The following is a 12836-nucleotide window of genomic DNA, read 5'->3' as shown; positions in this document are numbered from 1 at the left end:
AAACAATTGAGAAACAAATTAAGCAACCTTCCATGCCTTGCCTGTCCCCCACCGCCTGCATCATCCTTGACGACAGGCGAAACCACCATGATATGCAACCACAATCATGGACCAAATTTATATAGACCTCTGATACGTAGTTAGGGAGATTTATAAAATTAAAAATGCAGAGGAATTATGTGTCATGTGATCGTCCCAAGCGTGTTGAGAAGGATTAATTCAGAGGAAGCAGCGGGGCTCTTTCTTGGGGCGTGCATGTATTGGTGGATGGTAGACAAGCATGGACTTGCCAAAAAAACTCTCATAATACAAAGTAGTACAGTTAACCTTATATGTTTTCTCTTAAAACATAATGCTACATTATCACCCAACGAGTAATTGAGTATTGGCATTTGCAATTTGCTATATATAGGTTTCCGGGCAAGCGGTGGATTGAATAGTCCGAGTTGGTATTATTCGAGTGTAGTAGTAGTATATAAGGATGATGGATCATGGCTAAGCCAAGCCATCCCAGACAAGAGGAGACTCCCAACTCACACGAAACAACGACACCCATCTTCCCTTGCTCCCTTTAAAAGCCTCCACTGCAGCTCGCTTAGCTCTGCCCTATTCAAATTCGCCATTATCGATCCTCTGCTCGTCGATCGCAAGCTCGCTGCTGTAGAGATCGTCGGAGCAGCAATGGGGAAGAAGCTCGCCCTCGCCTCGCTCTTCTTCACCAGCAGCACCGGCGGCGGCGGTGGGACGAGCCTGAGGTCGTCGTCGTCTCCGGCTCCGTCAATGTCCTCCGCCTCCTCCTGGCAATGGCCGCCCTCCTGCACGCAGGCGAGAACCACCTCCTTCCGCATGGCCGCCGCCGCCGAGGACTACGGCTACAGCACGAGCACCATGAACCCGGCCTTCCTCGACGACTCCTCCGTCGCCGGGCACGAGCACGAGCACACTTCCTCCCGCCGCCTCTCCTCTTCCTCCTCTGCTTCTTCTTCCCCGGCGCCGGCGCCGGCGGCAGAAGAAGAGGCGGTCATCCGCGGGCTCCGCTCGTCCAGCCGGCTCTTCTTCGAGCCGGAGCCGACGAGCTGCATCCTGAGCAATAGCAAGCCGGCCATGGCGTTCGGCGGGGCGACGGCGATGGCGATCGACTCGGCGGACCCGTACGGCGACTTCCGGCGGTCGATGGAGGAGATGGTGCTCAGCCATGGCGGCGGCGAGGACTGGGGGTGGCTGGAGGAGATGCTGGGCTGGTACCTCCGCGCCAACGGCAAGAAGACCCACGGCCTCATCGTAGGAGCCTTCGTCGACTTGCTCGTCGCTCTCACTTCCTCCCCTGCTTCTTCTTCTTCTTCCTCTAGCTTTCTCAATTGCAAGCAGAGCATTAACCAGAGTTAATTAGCCGTATGCGTCTCTGCAATGCAAATGCAATTCGATTGATTGTAATTAAAAATGCGTGTGCGTGTGCGCGTGTGTGTGTTGCGGGCTTGTGGCATGGCACCATCGAGAATTAAAAGATTGGTTGAATGATCCGAGTGGAAATTGTTTGCTAAGATCATCATGTGTGTCTGTACTGTATTACTAGTTGTTTATTCATGTATGTTGACTGTTGCATTAATTAATTAGTTAGATGTGATGCTCTGGAAAATACAATTCAATTTAATCATTGCAAGTATACATTGCTAGCTACGGAGTGGGTGCTTGCTACCTCGAGCTTTCGTGCTCCCATACCTTGTTCATGTACCAGCTCTAATAATGATCTTGGCTAATTCGTTTTCTCACTAATCAAAGCATGGATGTAATGCAATCAATGGGGTGATCTCTGTCTGATGCTAATTACATTGCGATAGATCTTTATACGCTGGAATTGTTCGAGAAAAGGAAATTGCACTGGCCCTTCTTCTGAAGATGCCATCTGAAGCTATAGTGTGTTACTGTGCTATTATACCTGACCGGGTGAGCAGTGTCATTTCCCTGACATTTTTCTGAAGCTGTTTGTGAACATGGGAATCGCCGGGACCTGCAGGTTTCTTTCTACCGGCCAGTCCTTCAATCAATGTGGCCGGGGGCCAAGCCAAATTAATCCCAGGCCACTGTTTTCTAGTCCTCTAATTGAGTTACTTACTTCAGTTCCTCCAAAGTACATGGTGGTGCTACTGTAAAAGAGTATCGATCTCTGTCATGAAGGAAATTTGAAAAGCACTGGCAGGCAGCTGAGCGAGGCAGGTAGGTATATGCTGTACTTTCACTCTCTTCAGGTTTGTTTGCAAACTTCCAAGCACAGACAGCTGCGCCTGCGCGCACCACAAACCGCGGGAAGGCGAGCAGAGCATTTGAAAAATGAAAGCCCAAGCTAATTACCCCGTAGTTAAACCCCTGCCAAATATTTATAATTGCGAAGAATCAGGCAGAACACTGAACAAACGCTCCAACGTCTATGATGTGGTTTGATCAGGAGACCTTGTCTGAGCAAGAAAAAAAGGAGTTCTGCAATAGAAAACTACTACTACATGGATGGTTTTGCTTGGATTTGGGCGGCGTTTAAAATGTCACCCATTATCAGCTCTAATCTTCTCTTGTTACAGGTAATTAATCAGCAGACAGCTCTGCACGCATGCTAGCTGCCAGATCAGGGCCCATGTAAATTAAGCAACATATGTTTGGCACCCAAAACCCAACCAGCAGCACGCAGCAGATCCATCTGTGATGACCCATCACCAATTAATGACTTGTTGAGTATACAAAAGATACATATGCACGGCTGGTCGATATATGCAGTGCATGGCGAGACGCCAAAACACGTATGCCACAAATCCATTGGCATGGTACGGCATATATATGTGCAGAAATTAAAGGAGATCGAGACAGCGGTTTTAAAAAATACCTTGTGACGAAACTATTTTAAAAAATAAACTCGATCTGAAACTATTTCACAGATCTAACCTTTTTGCTCAACGCCTGACAAAACGGCGCTATTCTCCGTAGCTCAGCGCCTCTCGCTATCTCCTGCCAGCGTGGCTAGTCCAGGCCCCACATGCGGTATTGTAGCGCCTGAGACACGGACGTTATACCCACAGATTTCACGCCTAAGAGCTGGGCGTTATGGTATCTAAATTTTGAGACCTAAACTTTCAGCAAAGTTTTACGTGGCAGAGCAACCAAATTTTCTAAGTCCGGCTTCGCGCCTGGGCATTGGCCGCTAGCCCCTCCTCTCCACGTCCATGTGATGATCGGTGCTCCTGAGCGCATGGCGTAACACACACTCTCTCTCTCTCGTTAGCATTTCTCTCTCACCGCATCGTTTTCCGAAAAAATCAATCCATGGTTGAATCTTCATATTAGAACTTCTTGGATTAATCTGTAGTCTGTTCTGATAAAACAAGCACGACGGCTATGTGATTGGAATCATTAGCAGTTTAACACTATACCATGGTGAAGGGATTTTGTGATTGGAATCAATTAGCCGACCATGGTGAAAGCATTTTCTAGAATACATTGCAGATCTGCATAGGGGGAGATCAAGAGCATCATCCTTGTGTTGTTCCCGGTGCAAGCCCCCGTAATTCCAATGCTCCTCACGGAGTTCGATTAGAGAGATTAGGATGGCTTAATTTGGTACCGATGGACGAAGGAGAAACCGGAGGAGGGAGGACGTGAAGGGAAACACGCACAAATCATACAAGCACACACGGATCTACCCAGGTTCGGAGCCCTCTTGCTGAGGTAAGACTCCTACTCATGCTTTGTTGTATTAGTCGAGATAGGCAAACTCAACAATGGCGCTCTTTGAGCTGTATTCTTAAGGAAGAAGAAGAAGAAGGGGAAACCATAATTGTCTAAGTGCACTGTCCTCTTTTCTTACAGAGGGGTAAGGTTTATTTATAGGTCGACCATGTCACATTGACATGCGGGCCAAGTCTAACGCCATCTTCCTTGGGTCCCGCCGGGCACGCGGCTTGGTTCCCTCCAGGTAGCACCGCAGGGGACAAGACAACTTTATTTTTTCCTGTCACCCTGCAGAAAGTACCGCTATCCTCTGCCGGCTTCCATCAGAGATTCTCTTTCGGTGCTTCCTCTCTGCAGTCGCCTGACGCCGATACGCAGACATTGACTACTTTTCTGAGATGATGATGGCTCTGCTTTACTTTGCACCGTGTGATCAGGACAAAACATTGAGAGATCTCGGCGAGGTGCTCGTCCTTATCCTGCAAACTCATAAGACAAAATAGTCATGCCGGCATACGCCTGAGATGCCGGCTTAGTGTTAGTTTTGACTTTACGATGCCGGCATATATAACTATGCCGGATCTGCCTCCGTCATCTCGGCTAGAGTTGTGTCGTCATGACCCTACCCAGGAGCTTCCCCCCGACACGAAGGTGCACGAGAAGACAGGGGAAGGAGACGCAAGAGATGGACCATCACTTAATTGCATCCTGATTGATTGCTTGCTTTGGCAGCCCCAAGTGAAACGTCCTATGCATGCGCGTAGTGAAATTTTCGTTGGTTATGCAGATTTGAGACCATAGCGTCCAGCCCTCAGGCGTGAAACATGTGGGTATAGCGCCCAGCCCTCAGGCGCTACCCAACCGCATGTGGGGCCTAGGCTGGCCACGCCGGCAAGGGTATAGCGCCATGCGGAGAGGCGCTAAGTTATGGAGGATAGCGCTCGGCAAAAGGGTTATCTCGGTGAAATAGTTTCACGCGGAGTTCATCCTGTGCGCGACGAGGTCTATTTTGTTGAAATTGACCTAGATTGATGTACTTGAAGCCGGTGGTGATCCCTGTAACAGTGGCATGCAACGCATGCATGAAGGTCTCAAGCTGAGTGAGACCTTTCACCTCGTCGCTAGCTGGTGTAACTTCAAAATGCCCGTAGACTGTAGAGAGATTCTTTTTTTTAGGAGACTGTAGATATATGAGAGGGGAAAAGAAAACTTCAAAACGGTGACTGGCAGAGTGAGAGAGACCCTTTTTTTTCTTTTTCGAGGGGGGGACCTTTTTTTTAAGAGGAGACTGAGAGAGACCTGTGGCCGGCCCATGGCTTCTACTTCTTCCCCCACGGTTCGTTGCTAGGTTTGCCGTGAGAGGCGTGTGGGCCTGTCAGCGCTTTACTTGGGCTCTGGCCTAACATTTGGGCCTCGTGGCAGGGAAAAGGCCTTAATCCTTCCCTGCTCTACATGGGCCTAGGTGACTGTGCTCAAACATGGGCCTTGGGTCAGAAATCCCAGTTTCCTTTGCGTTCATTCCCGCGTCTACCGAAAAACAGAAAACTCCCCGTACAATACTATTCTCGGACTGGTATTCCATTGGGAAAATATACTTTGTACTTGGCATACAGTAATATTAGCAGAGGTAGAGAAGTACCCAAAGTTGGTGACTGCACAATTGTGACCTCACGCCTTTGGGTACCTACTTTCAAGGATAGGCACCGGCCAACGTGCATACAGTAGGTACGTATGTACCGATGTATATAGCTCGATCTGAATTCCACGTCTCCTGTCTGTACTGCAATGGTAATGGAGCAGTACGTGTAGGCAAGTCCATGGAGCCCAGCTATTAGATGTGTTTGGTCGGTCACGCTAGCCAGATCTACACATTCAATGGAAAATATCGAAAGAAAAAAGTACTAGTAGCAAAAAAATTCGTCTTCATGGCAGTGTCAGTGTATTCACTACTCATGCATTTGATCGCGCACCGTCCAAACGTAAGTTGGACGATCAAACAGCGACCAAACAATTAATTGTAATTGAATGTCTCTCGGTCAGTCACGTGAGAAATAGTTATTTCTCGATCGACAATCCTAATCAAGATTTTTGTTCATCGGACATATATTAATCTTACACGAATCTTAACAATTGAATCAAAAGGACTTTATCGTCATTTATTTCTCAGTCTTGTAAGATATTGCAAAACTGAGCAATTGATTGGCCCGCGGCCTAATCTTAACCTTGCTGATGCTGATCATACTAATAAGAGTCCTAGACCGCTGGTTCGGCTGTGCTTGAGTTCAGAAGTTCATCTCCGAAGCTGTTGAGTATGATAGAGCTGGTTCGGCTGTGTTTGAGTTCTTGTTGTGTTCCTCGTTCAGGTCGGGATTCCTCCCGATGGCTTTCCGGAATTGGTGGCTACAACGTGTTGGTATCTCTGGTGGGAACGACGCAAAATAGTGCACGATGAACCTGTCCAACTGCCAGACCAATCGGCCTTTGCGATCGGATCCCTAGCGGCCAACTTCACTGCACCTTCTCCATCCAAAGCTCACTTGAAAAAGCAGGGATGGACGAAGCCTCCGACGGACTGGGTCAAGCTGAACATCGACGCCGGCTTCGATGCTGATTCCCCGCGCGCCACTATGGGGGCAATCATCCGTGACCATCATGGTAATTTTGTTTCTGCTACGAACTGGAAGATTGATTTTGTGGCAGATGTTGAGGCGGCTGAAGCCCATGCTGTGCGGATTGGGCTAGAATTGGTGGCCTTGACTGGATGTACCAGGGTGATCATCGAATCTGATTCGTCGGATGTAGTTCAAGCCATCACGACAGGCTCTCAGCCGATGGGAGCGGCAGCAGAAATTTATGAAGACTGTCTCAGCTTAATGGAGGATCTATCTCGCCTTGAGGTCATGCACTGTGGCCGTGAATCGAATTCAGTGGCACGAACTGGCTCAGCTCGCTAAATATAATCCAATTAGTTCCTGGTTTACTTCCTCTCCTCCTGGCATAGTACCTCTCTTCTTGAAGATGTAACAATTGTTTCTATGAAATAAAGAGGTACTTGCTGTTTAAAAAAAGAAGGGAGTCTTAGACCGCTTCTTGCGAAGATCAGAGAGTTGCTAACCCGTTTGAGCAGATGAAACACATCCTGCACCATCGTGCGTACGTGGCATCGGCAGGGCATGTCCGTTCACGTATGGTCCACGTACGCACGCCACGTAGACACAAATGGCCACCGTGTCGATCGGCTCCGTCGTTGCAATGCAATGCAAGTCCGTGACCACCGCTAAAGTCCCTCGAACCCAAGCAAGGCACAAATCCTGAAGCTTCCGCTTAAAACCAAAGAGTACCCGAACCCAAACCCCTCTTCTCCTTCCTCACACTTCACGCGCAGCTCGCTCGCGATCTTAGCTAGCTCTAGCCACAATGCCGCCGATCACCTCAAAGGCGGCCGCCATGCTCCCCTGCTCGCTCCTCCTCTTCTTCTTCCTCCTCCTCTCTTCCGCCGCCGCCGCCGCCATCAAGCTCCCACTCTACCGCCACCTCCCGGCGGCGGCGGCCGCGTCGCCATCTGCAGCGGCAGCGGAGTCCACTCACCACCACCACCTGTCCCGCCTGGCCGCCGCCTCCCTCGCCCGCGCCGCCCACCTCAAGGGCGGCCATGGCCACGCCCACGCCGAACCTTCTTCCCAAGCTCCGGCGGCGGTGCGCACGGCGCTGTACCCGCACTCGTACGGCGGCTACGCGTTCAGCGTGTCCCTGGGCACGCCGCCGCAGCCGCTCCCCGTCCTCCTCGACACCGGCAGCCACCTGTCCTGGGTCCCCTGCACCTCCTCCTACCAATGCCGCAACTGCTCCTCTTCCCCTTCCGCCATGTCCGCCATGGCCGTCTTCCACCCCAAGAACTCATCCTCCTCCCGCCTCGTCGGATGCCGCAACCCCGCCTGCCGCTGGATCCACTCCAAAAGCCCCTCCACCTGCGGCAGCACTGGCAACAATGGCAACGGCGACGTCTGCCCGCCGTACCTCGTCGTCTACGGCTCCGGCTCAACCTCGGGGCTCCTCATCTCCGACACCCTCCGCCTCTCCCCATCCTCTTCTTCCTCGGCTCCGGCGCCGTTCAGGAACTTCGCCATCGGCTGCAGCATCGTTTCCGTGCACCAGCCGCCGTCGGGCCTCGCCGGGTTCGGCCGCGGCGCGCCGTCGGTGCCTTCGCAGCTCAAGGTCCCCAAGTTCTCCTACTGCCTCCTCTCCCGCCGATTCGACGACAACTCCGCCGTCAGCGGCGAGCTCGTCCTCGGCGACGCCATGGTCCCGGCCGGGAAGAAGAAGACAACGATGCAGTACGTGCCGCTGCTCAACAACGCGGCCTCGAAGCCGCCGTACTCGGTGTACTACTACCTGGCCCTGACCGGCATCTCAGTTGGCGGGAAGCCCGTGAACCTCCCTTCTCGAGCCTTCGTCCCCAGCTCCGGCGGCGGCGCCATCATCGACTCGGGAACCACCTTCACGTACCTCGACCCGACGGTGTTCAAGCCGGTGGCGGCGGCCATGGAGTCCGCGGTGGGCGGGCGGTACAACCGGTCGAGGCCCGTCGAGGACGCGCTGGGCCTGCGCCCCTGCTTCGCGCTGCCCCCCGGCCCCGGCGGCGCCATGGAGCTCCCCGACCTCGAGCTCAAATTCAAGGGCGGCGCCGTGATGCGGCTCCCGGTCGAGAACTACTTCGTCGCCGCGGGACCTGCCGGTGGGCCCGCCGCCGGGCCCGTGGCCATCTGCCTCGCCGTGGTGTCAGATCTCCCGGCAAGCGGCGGCGATGGCGCCGCCGCTGGCCCGGCCATTATTCTCGGCAGCTTCCAGCAGCAGAACTACCACATCGAGTATGATCTCGGCAAGGAGCGGCTCGGGTTCCGGCAGCAGCCATGCGCGCCGAAGTCGTAAAGCCCGATCGAAGCTGGATCAATTAGCTTTACCTTTCTGCTTAATCCGATCAGCTGCATGCATGCTTACCATTAGTTAATTACTCCACGCAGGCACTCAGTAAAGATTTAGTGACAGAGCTGTGTACGTGTCGGCGCCTGCTGCTAGCTGTTTAATTTACTCCCGCTTATTAGACTTGTGTTAAGGATTGCGACAGTAATAAAATACTCTGCTTCCTGCCGATGGTTACTTTGTGCTTTGTTCCTTTTCTTTTGCTTTTTTTGGGAAAACTAAAGCTGGCCGATGCTTTCCCGGACAGGCTTAATCAAGCTTTACACTGTTAACATAAGCTCTGTGTCTGTGTGATTCCGGATGATCTCGGCCGTTGGATCCTGGGTCGTAGAGCGGATCGGTGAACGGAATGTCTGCTGCTGCTGAGCTTTGTCGTATCGTACGGTTCGATTGATTGCCCTCTGCCTCTGCCGGAGCAATTCAATACTCCCACCTAGAAACACCTGTGCCGTTGTAAATGAGCGGCATGTGATGCACTGACTTTGTGTTCATGCTGCCTGCCTGCCTTGCTCTGCTCAAATGTACACCGAAATTTCGGTCCCTCGCATTTACACCTGCTTCTGGCTCGCATGCCCTGCCGTGCATTGCATTGCGTCGCAGGCAAATGAATGATGAATCTGCGCTGCACTTTGAAAGAGAAACGAGCGACAGACGTGTAAAGATCAGACTGGAAATTTGGAACGGGTCCATATCATTTTTGGGAGAGAAAAAAAGGGTGGAATGCTGGAACGGGCCCTTTATGAAAGAACTTGTACAGACGTGGAAAAGGACCGGCCGGTGTTTGCTGGTGTCCTCGGTCCGTATGCTTCACTCAGGCACATGCAGTTCCATTCGGGCCCAAGAGCTTCTGATGGGCTGCTACGATTGGAACCCAACCGAGGAGGCTAGGCTGGGCCTGCTGCTAATGCGTCGGGCTCTTCCGTTTCCTTCCGTTTTCCAATAGACATACATATGTTGTCGTTTTCGGCTGTAGTCTGCTGTTCCAAAATTTTGCAAGTTCCAAAAATTACAATGACCTGGGTGAGCTTTTCTGTCAAATTCAGCGACTGCGTGCGTATTTTACTCTGCCAATTGCCACTCACTGCGAGATAGCAGGCGCAAGTCGCTCCGGAGAAAAATGGTGCGACGCATTTCAGATTCAGAAGCAGAACTCGCTGACCTGTCTCGGATTGGACGCTTCCGTGCGGTGCTGGCTGACAAGGACGCATCCAAAACAAACATCGGCACTTTTCACCAAAAGTAAGAAAGCTTTTCATGGCGTCACGTCACACAGTTGTGCCAAAGTTCATCCTCACGATTCGACCGACGCTCTCACCAGAAAGGAACTAGTGAAGCATCACAGATTGACAGAAAATGGCAGAAATCTGAATGAATGAAAGCCAGAAGTATACAGCAATAGAGACCAAACGAGCAAATGTATAATAACCGATGAATAAATATGTGCATCCTCCTCCGCTAATACATACTCCAGTAGAATACCGCCGAATCAACTACAGATCGATACAAAAGAATTCATATACGCTACCAATAACAATACTACTACTCCGTAGTAGAGTAGCAGGAGTAATATTAAACAGATGAACCAATGAACAACGCCAGTCAAACGGATCAGAACCAGACTTTGCATCCGGTGGGCTGGAACGCCGGCGCGGAGGCGTTCCCAGGAGCCGGAACCGAGATCGGGCAGCTGATCCTGGCCCGGGGCCCGGGCACCTTGAACGCCCACACCTTGACTCTCAGCTTGGCGTTGAGCTTGACCTCGACATCAAACGCGCCGGCCGACTGCTGCGCCCTGAAGTTGGCGGCCGTGACGTCCCCCTGGACAGGCTGCTGGCCATGGAACCCGGGCTTGAGCTCCGTGACCGCGTCGGTGCCCTGGGAGAATGAATCCAGCGGCGCGTACCCGAACCGCTGGCCCTCGAAGAGCGCCAGGGCCTCGACGCCGTCGTAGTAGAGGCCGACCCGCTTGTTGGGGTTGCGGACGGTCATGGCGACCGTGAGGTTGTAGCTGAGGGCGGAGTTCGGGGCGAGGGCGAACTGGGTGAGGGCGGCGGAGTCGACGGTGGCGGCGATCATGTGGGGGCGGAAGATGAAGTAAAGGATGAGGGCGAGGACCCCCGCGGTGACGAGGAGCGAGACGAGGATGCTGCAGAGGCAGCTGAAGAGCCCGCACGCCAGGCACTTGCACGGGCAGCAGAGGCAGGAGACCGCCCTGCTCGCCGACCCCATCGCTGCTGCTGGTTGATGATGCTGAGCTTGAGATCTGGTGAGGAGGATTGGGTTGGGGGATTTGGGTTTGTGGTGAGCGTGGGGGTTGGGTGGGGTTATATGTAGAAGGGGATTTGGGGATTGATTGGGTTTGAGGAAGAAGACGACGACGGGACGAGGGCGAGGCTTGAGCTTGACGCGGCGTTGGGCAAAAGCGCGTCGGGGGAGGCGACGGCTGACTCTTCCGTGTTTGTGGCCTGATGCCGTTTTTGCTGGTGTTTTTGGGGTGATTTGTGATGGGAACAGCGTTGATTTGGGGGGCTGTTTTGTTTCGTTTCCGTGCGTGTGATTTCGGGAAGGTTGGTGGGTGGGTAGGAAGGAAGAAGAAGGAGCTGCGAGGTGGTGGGGTGGAGGGAGTTGTAGCCGTTGTGTGTTTGGGTGGGGTGGGTGGATGCACGAATCTAGACGCAAACGGAAACGGAAAGGCAAACCGCAGGGTTGATTGATTGAGTTGGGTTTGACTCGGCCGGCTGTGGTGCACGATCCTTCCAGCCCTCGATTGGGATTGATGGATTGACTGACTGGTTTCAGTTTTCTGCCGCCCACGACGTCCCCGGGCTACACACGACGCGCCATTTGGTACCCGCAGCATCAACAAAGCGCATGATCTCATCTTGAAGAACAAATGCCTACATTTTGGGTCGTCCAGTTAAAAAGAATTTTTTGGAAGAGCGTATTGTAGTGGGAAAAAGGGATGAGACGAGACCGCGTATTATTCGCTGTGGTTGTTTCTTTTAACGAGGACAGAGCACTGTGCATAAGCGTTGAGCTCTGGTTTGCACCCACCCAGGATGACACATGTGCCTCTCATCGTTCATTCATCCGGCAAGCACATGACATACACACAGACAAATCGAGCAAGGGACCCCCGTGAGGACGCGCCAATCCGAACGACGCCATGTGCTCTGCTATGCTCTGAGATCTGAATTGTCTCTTTTGTCCCTGCTGTACTACAGCATCTGTCTCGCAACCGGTCAAATTCCGTTAACGACGCGCAACTGACCGTAATTTTTTTATTTCTCGCGAGGACGCACAACTGACCGTAATGGGATATATGACTTGAAAATTGCCAAGTATCCAGCGCAATCTTCTTCACACATGGTCTCCCAGGGGGCTTGTCTGTACAGGGCTTGCTTGTACGAATCACTATCCTGCGAGAAGAAAAAGAAAAGAAAAATGCAACCACGATGCGAACGATCCAAGCTTAAATGGTGCCATATTTTTTTTCCTCTTTTTCAAACACACGTACCGTGCTCAAAGGCCAGACGTCGCCCACAGTGTCATTTTCTTCTATCTATCTTGTCTAGGAGTAGACAACGATGCTGCACGCGCTTTGTGTTTTGCACGGGAAACTTCGTGTAACTCAGCAGCTGCCCGCCTGTGCAGCCTGGCTCTACTTCTTCTTCTTCTTCTTTCCTTTTCGGCTGCACGTAGCGTACGTAGGTGGTCAAGAAATCCGGAGTCCATTTATCGCGCGCGCAAACGCGCGTGAAGACTTGACGTGGTTCGTCCTCGTGATAATCTGTCGCTGACAATGACTCATGGACTTCTTCTTCTTCTTTCGATTTTTTTTCATACTGCTTGCCACATTCGGCGTCTGCCGTGTGGACTTTTAATTTCGTTTTTGTTCTTGTTGAGAGAAAAAAGAAGAGGCCATGGGCCTTCTTTTAGCGAAGCCCGAGCCATTCTACATGAGCGGGTGGGCCGACAAGCTGTAGTCAAATCCAGTAACGAGACCAAAGGGTTGAGCGTTAGAACGCCCATTCCCGAAATCCCAATAAAACGAGACCCACACACAGATGAAGGTATCTGCAGCAGATTAAAGCTTAGCCCATTTCAAGAATGAGGGCCCAGCAGAAACTAGCCACAAGTAC

At 52.1% G+C, this 12836-nt stretch overlaps 3 protein-coding genes across 3 annotated transcripts; 2 read left to right on the top strand and 1 right to left on the bottom strand.

Annotated features, from left to right (window-relative positions):
• Positions 1 to 446: 446 nt before the first annotated feature.
• Positions 447 to 1588, top strand: LOC100821458 (transcription repressor OFP13). Its single transcript, XM_014895725.2, has one exon. It carries the CDS (start codon positions 682 to 684, stop codon positions 1384 to 1386), a length of 705 nt encoding a protein of 234 aa, XP_014751211.1. The 5' UTR covers positions 447 to 681; the 3' UTR covers positions 1387 to 1588.
• A 5242-nt stretch (positions 1589 to 6830) lies between these two features.
• LOC100820857 (probable aspartyl protease At4g16563) lies at positions 6831 to 8871 on the top strand. The gene has a single exon (XM_010242328.3). The coding sequence runs from the start codon at positions 7132 to 7134 to the stop codon at positions 8641 to 8643; it is 1512 nt and encodes a 503-aa protein (XP_010240630.1). The 5' UTR covers positions 6831 to 7131; the 3' UTR covers positions 8644 to 8871.
• Positions 8872 to 10067: 1196 nt separating this feature from the next.
• LOC100831207 (NDR1/HIN1-like protein 2) lies at positions 10068 to 11242 on the bottom strand. Its single transcript, XM_003580799.4, has one exon. The coding sequence runs from the start codon at positions 10921 to 10923 to the stop codon at positions 10303 to 10305; it is 621 nt and encodes a 206-aa protein (XP_003580847.1). The 5' UTR covers positions 10924 to 11242; the 3' UTR covers positions 10068 to 10302.
• Positions 11243 to 12836: the final 1594 nt, after the last annotated feature.

Source organism: Brachypodium distachyon, chromosome 5 (genome assembly GCF_000005505.3).
Source record: "Brachypodium distachyon strain Bd21 chromosome 5, Brachypodium_distachyon_v3.0, whole genome shotgun sequence".
Classification (NCBI taxonomy): Eukaryota; Viridiplantae; Streptophyta; class Magnoliopsida; order Poales; family Poaceae; genus Brachypodium; species Brachypodium distachyon.
This window is presented reverse-complemented; position numbering and strand designations above follow the sequence as displayed.

Excerpts from the sequence above, each read along its gene's own strand:
- LOC100821458 (XM_014895725.2), top strand. The coding sequence starts at position 682 with ATGGGGAAGAAGCTCGCCCTCGCCTCGCTCTTCTTCACCAGCAGCACC.
- LOC100820857 (XM_010242328.3), top strand. The coding sequence starts at position 7,132 with ATGCCGCCGATCACCTCAAAGGCGGCCGCCATGCTCCCCTGCTCGCTC.
- LOC100831207 (XM_003580799.4), bottom strand. The coding sequence starts at position 10,923 with ATGGGGTCGGCGAGCAGGGCGGTCTCCTGCCTCTGCTGCCCGTGCAAG.